The sequence below is a fragment of the Arachis ipaensis genome, chromosome B04 (assembly GCF_000816755.2).
Source record: "Arachis ipaensis cultivar K30076 chromosome B04, Araip1.1, whole genome shotgun sequence".
Taxonomy (NCBI): Eukaryota; Viridiplantae; Streptophyta; class Magnoliopsida; order Fabales; family Fabaceae; genus Arachis; species Arachis ipaensis.
The window spans coordinates 115,953,763-115,959,191 of record NC_029788.2 but is presented as its reverse complement, the minus strand read 5'-3'; the positions used below and the strand labels follow the sequence as shown (position 1 = coordinate 115,959,191).

Sequence of the window (5,429 nt, the reverse complement as noted above, 5' to 3'; positions counted from 1 at the left end):
TGAGCGCATCCATAACATCATTTAGCCAATTGGGTGTAAGAAGGAGTGCAGGACCATCACTTCGTTCTGCCTCCATTTTGATGGGTAAGAGATGGCGTATGATACTATCTTTTATTTTGGTTATCTTCTTCCCAAAAGCATCTAGACATCTCATTCTTTCCATTAGTGTAGTGATGATATGCGGAACAACTTCAACCATCGTGCTCCCAGTAGGATTTGAATGTAGAATGAAATCCTCTCCTGCCTGTACGCAGAATAAGTAGAAGCAAGGTTAAAGCGTGTTGAAATTACGGTCGACAAGTAAATGAAATGATATACAACTATGCTGTGTACAGTCTACACTGTATCAGCCATATAAAAAAAAGGCGTTTGTTACGCTACGATGATAAATTTATACGTATCCATATATTTAAAATATGGACAAGTAATAACAAGGCATATGGAATTTATTTTTCACATCAGCATTTAATTTTTTTTTAAATATATATTATATCACAACTTTTACTAATACACCCTTTTAATTAAATAAAAATAAAAAAATATTTTTTATTTAATTTTATAAAAAATCTTAAACATCCTTACTTTATTTGATTAAACAAAAATACCCTTTTAAATTAATCAAATTTTAGAATTTAATTAATCCTAATTTTATAGTTTCAAATAATTTAAACAACAAAATAAAAACATAAAAAAAAAAACTAAAAATCAATCGTTCTTTATCTTCTCTAATTTTCCTAATCATTCGTCCCTTCCTCTGAAGCAAAGCAAAACGTATCAAAAAAACAAAAAATCAATTGTTCTTCATCTTCTCGAATTCTCCTAATCATTCGTGCCCCCTTCTGAAGAAAAGCATTAAAAGTCCCAAACCAAAACGGCAAAACCCTAGCCCTAGATTCTTTGCCGCCGCCGTCCCCAGGTTCTCAACACTTCCGCTTCTTCCTATTCCCCCATTCCGGAATCCAGGTAGCTCGGCACGTCGTCCCCATCCTCGCTGGCTTCTTTGTCCGTGGCTTGGACCAGTTCATCTTCGGGTCACCGCTTGCCATGGTCTCTGCTCTCGCCGTCATCTCGCCGGTTGCGGCCGTGTCTCCGTCGAAGGTTAGTAGCCCTGCTCTGACAAAAAATGCATGTTTCAAAGAAATAACAAGGCATATGGAATTTATTTTTCACATCAGCATTTAATTTTTTTTTAAATATATATTATATCACAACTTTTACTAATACACCCTTTTAATTAAATAAAAATAAAAAAATATTTTTTATTTAATTTTATAAAAAATCTTAAGCATCCTTATTTTATTTGATTAGACAAAAATACCCTTCTAAATTAGTTAAATTTTAGAATTCAATTAATCCTAATTTTATAGTTTCAAATAATTTAAACAACAAAACAAAAACATAAAAAAAAAACTAAAAATCAATCGTTCTTTATCTTCTCTAATTTCCCTAATCATTCATCCCCTCCCTCTGAAGCAAAGCAAAATATATCAAAAACATAAAAAAATCAATCGTTCTTCATCTTCTCCAATTTTCCTAATCATTCATATCCCCTTTTAAAGCAAAACATTGAAAATCCTAAACCAAAAAGACAAAACCCTAGTAAAACATTAAGGCTTTGAAACACTGTAATACGATGTTGGACATCCAATTTTCTCTCCTTTACTACCTTTACCTTTAATAAAAATAAAAAATAAAATAATAATCTAACGGCGTAGGCTTAGGTCGTTGGGACTGTACCACTCATAATTGACTTGTCTTTCACTTATTATAGCAGAAGAGGGAGGTAAATGGGTTAGGACATGCTACTCCATAGAGTAAACAGACACTAAAGTTTGGGATTAATTGAGATAATTCATACATATTACCTGGTCTTAAGAAATAAAAGTGAAGTATGAAGTCATGAATAGTAACGAATAAAGTAACTTAAAACGACCTTTCATACAACAATCACAATCATAAAAGCAAAATTAGGGCTACGATTTTACCGTTTTGGTTTGGGACTTTTAATGATTTGCTTTAGAAGGGGGCAAGAAGGGGGCAAAAATGATTAGGGAAATTGGAGAAGATGAAGAACGATTGATTTTTTATTTTTTTGATATGTTTTGCTTTGTTTCAGAGAGAGGGGACGAATGATTAGAGAAATTGGAAAAAATAAAGAACGATTGATTTTTAGTTTTTTTTTTATGTTTTTATTTTGTTGTTTAAATTATTTGAAACTATAAAATTAGAATTAATTGAATTCTAATAGAATTAATTTTAATATTTTTAAAAATACTAAAAAATTCAAAAAAATATATTTTTTAGAAACTCACCCAAACAAGCTTAACAATAAGGGTCCCTTTGGAAAGTTTTAAAAGTAACTTTTTTGAACTTTTGATTTATGAAAACTTGAAAAGTAGTAGTATTAATGTCTGGTGCAATTTTTAAAACCAAATTGCAGCTTTCGAAGAAGCCATTTAAGAGCTTATAGAGAAGTAAAAAAAAAAGAGTAAAGGACAAATAGGTCCCTGACCTTTTTTTTTGCGGACATTTTAGTCCTCAAGGAAGGAAAAATACATTCAAGTCCCTCACCTTCGAAAAATGTGGACATTTCAACCCTTCCGTTGAATTTAGGCGGTTGGACTGGACGGAAAAGTCTGACCTGGTCTTTACGGAGCCCACGTGGCGCCGTTATGGATTCCACGTGGCAATGAGCTTTACGAAACAGGACATATAAGTCCCTGGAGACGAAAACGACGCCGTTTCGTTACCTCCCCTCCAAACACAGTTGAATCCCCGTATACAATACCCAGAAGACCCATGCTTGAGTGAGAGAATTACTGAAAACCCTAAGCCAAAGACGATCAAACTTCTTTCTCTCTGTTTCTCCCTCCAAAAAATACAACACGTAGAAGAGCAATAGGTGCGGGGTTGAAGTTGGTGCCAGAAGCTGAGAAGAAGCTTGCTCTGAGGTCGTGGTTGCTCTCTTCGGAAGAAGGTAAGATTGCGATGCTTAGCTAGGAAGGCAACGTGTGTGCATGTTTATAGTGTAAGATAAAATATGAAAAAGGGGTGTATAGCATCCTGTGTAGGATTAGGGGGAGGGATTGTGTTAGGGCAATGTGGTTTCGTTCATATCTTGTGTTTATGTATTTTTTATTTTAATCCTAGTTCTACACGGGTTAATTTTAGATGGTTGACGTGTTTGTGATGCTGGTCTTTCACCATGGAGGGAACTTTGTCAGAGGAATTGATGAAAAAATGGTTTATCAGAATGGAAAGGAAGAGAGGTTCCCTGAGATGGACCTAGACTTTGTTAATTTCGGAGACCTGGTGACATTATTTAAGGGCTTGGGGTACCAGTCATAGAAGGCAGTATGCTGGTATGATCCAACAAGCATTGACATTGAATCCGGAATGAACATATTGACTGGGGATGCAGGGATCAACGCAATGCAAGAGAACTTAATGAAGAACCCAGGGCTAAGTGAGTTCCATATGTACTTTGATCACCCTGTTGATGATCCGGAGGTTGTTGAGAATGCTGCCCAGGACAGAGATACTGCAGGGGAGGTGGATGAAACTACAGAGAAACTGAATGCATCCTCTTCATCTGATGACGAGTACGAGAGCACGGAAGACATGTTGTATAAACCTCCACCGGTTGGAATTGAAAGTGATAGTACTGACAGTAATGGTGGGGTTACTGCTGGCAAGAAGAAAAGATGTGTCAAGGGTAAGAAGAAGGTAGTTACTCCAAAGAAGCAAGGGAAGAGGAAGAGACAATTTGGCACAAGGGTTAATGAAAGAGGAGAAGGCCGTGGGAATGGGGATGCTGCACGTGGTGAAGCTGGGGATCAGGTGCCTGATGTCCAGCCCGATAATGCAGTGGGGGGTGGTTTTTATGTTAGTGAGGTCCCATCAATGGGGGGTGGATTTTATGTCCAGCCCGATCAATTCTTACAACTTAGAACAGCAAAACTCAACACAATGACAATAACACAAATATACCATTTTGTTGGATTTTTTTCATCTTTAGAGCTACTATCCTCTTCTCCAAGCATGTGATCCTCATTTTCATGTCCTGCTCCCCGTGATAATCTTCAACATCCACAAATTCCTTCTCTCCTATATACTTTGTTTCTATCAATCCAAGTCTAGCAACATGCTCATCAAGCCACAAAAAAATTTGCGATACGGTTGTCTTACCTGCAGAATATCAATCCACATAAGTCAAAAACAAAAATCTGGTAACCCTAACACATCTTCAACTATTCCACGTGCACACAGTTGGTTACCATACCTTGTAAAAGGGACAGCCCAGAAACAATCTGTCCGGATTGCTTCGCGTCTTCAACATGAAAAGGATTGCGTTTTCTCCACAGAAGCACTTTGGTGAGACGCCATCTTTCCTGTTAGGATGCCGAACTGACCTCCACTTCTTCTCCAGCTTGATGATACTCCTTCAGATGCCATGGAAGGAAGAATTTCCTTTCTTCCTTCACTACCCACAACACCCACTTCGCTGTTTCTGTGTAGACGAGGGATTAGGGCAGAAAATTTTGAAAGATTGGGGGAGGTAACGAAACGGCGTCGTTTTCGTCTCCGGGGACTTATATGTCCTGTTTCGAAAAGCTCACTGCCACATGGGCTCCATAACGGTTAGGTCAGCGCCACCTCTGCCAGGTCAGACTTTTCCGTCCAATCCAACCGCCTGAATTCAACGGAAGGGTTGAAATGTCCACCTTTTTCGAGGGTACTTGAATGTATTTTCCCTTCCTTGAGGACTAAAATGTCCACGAAAAAAAATGTCAGGGACCTATTTATCCTTTATTCTAAAAAAATGACTTCTCTCATAATAAAGTTTTTTTTTTTTATCACATTTCTTTTAAAATAAGTACTTTTAGAACTAAAAACTCAAATACAAAATAACTTATTTATAAGCTACTTTTAATATAGTCATTTATTGTTTAAACTATTTTTTCAAAAGGAGTTTAATTAAGCTATTTACCCAAATTGGACCTAACTATGGGTTTGGATTGGCTTTTTTGAGTATAAAATGTATTGTTTTTTTCAAAATTAAAATACTTTTATTCAAGGTAAAAACTTACTGACATTATCTTTATATGAAATTGTTAGTTAAGAACTATTACATTATTTGATATGTTTGACTAAATTATTATTTAATAACTCTCAACTATCAATTTCATAAGAAAATAAATATATGTGAGATTTCATCTTTATTTAATTTTAAACCTATTTGAATACAACTTTAAAAAAAATAATTTTATTTTAAAAAATAAATTATTTATTTTTTCTAAAAAATAATAATATTTATTTTTAAAGAAATAGAAATAAAATATGTTTTAATATTTGAAATTTTTTTTTATAATTTTTTCTTTTAAAAGAAGATTTTTTTTTAAATAAATAAATATTTTTTTAAGAATCAA

The 5,429-nt window shown here is 34.9% G+C and overlaps 1 protein-coding gene across 1 annotated transcript in view; it reads right to left on the bottom strand.

Moving 5' to 3' along the window:
- Positions 1-5,429, bottom strand: part of LOC107637041 — a 17,200-nt gene that overhangs the window by 185 nt on the left and 11,586 nt on the right. Inside the window, exon 6 of the mRNA XM_016340492.2 lies at positions 6-244. Coding sequence (XP_016195978.1) covers positions 6-244 — 239 coding nt within the window. The remainder of the gene's footprint in view (positions 1-5; positions 245-5,429) is intronic.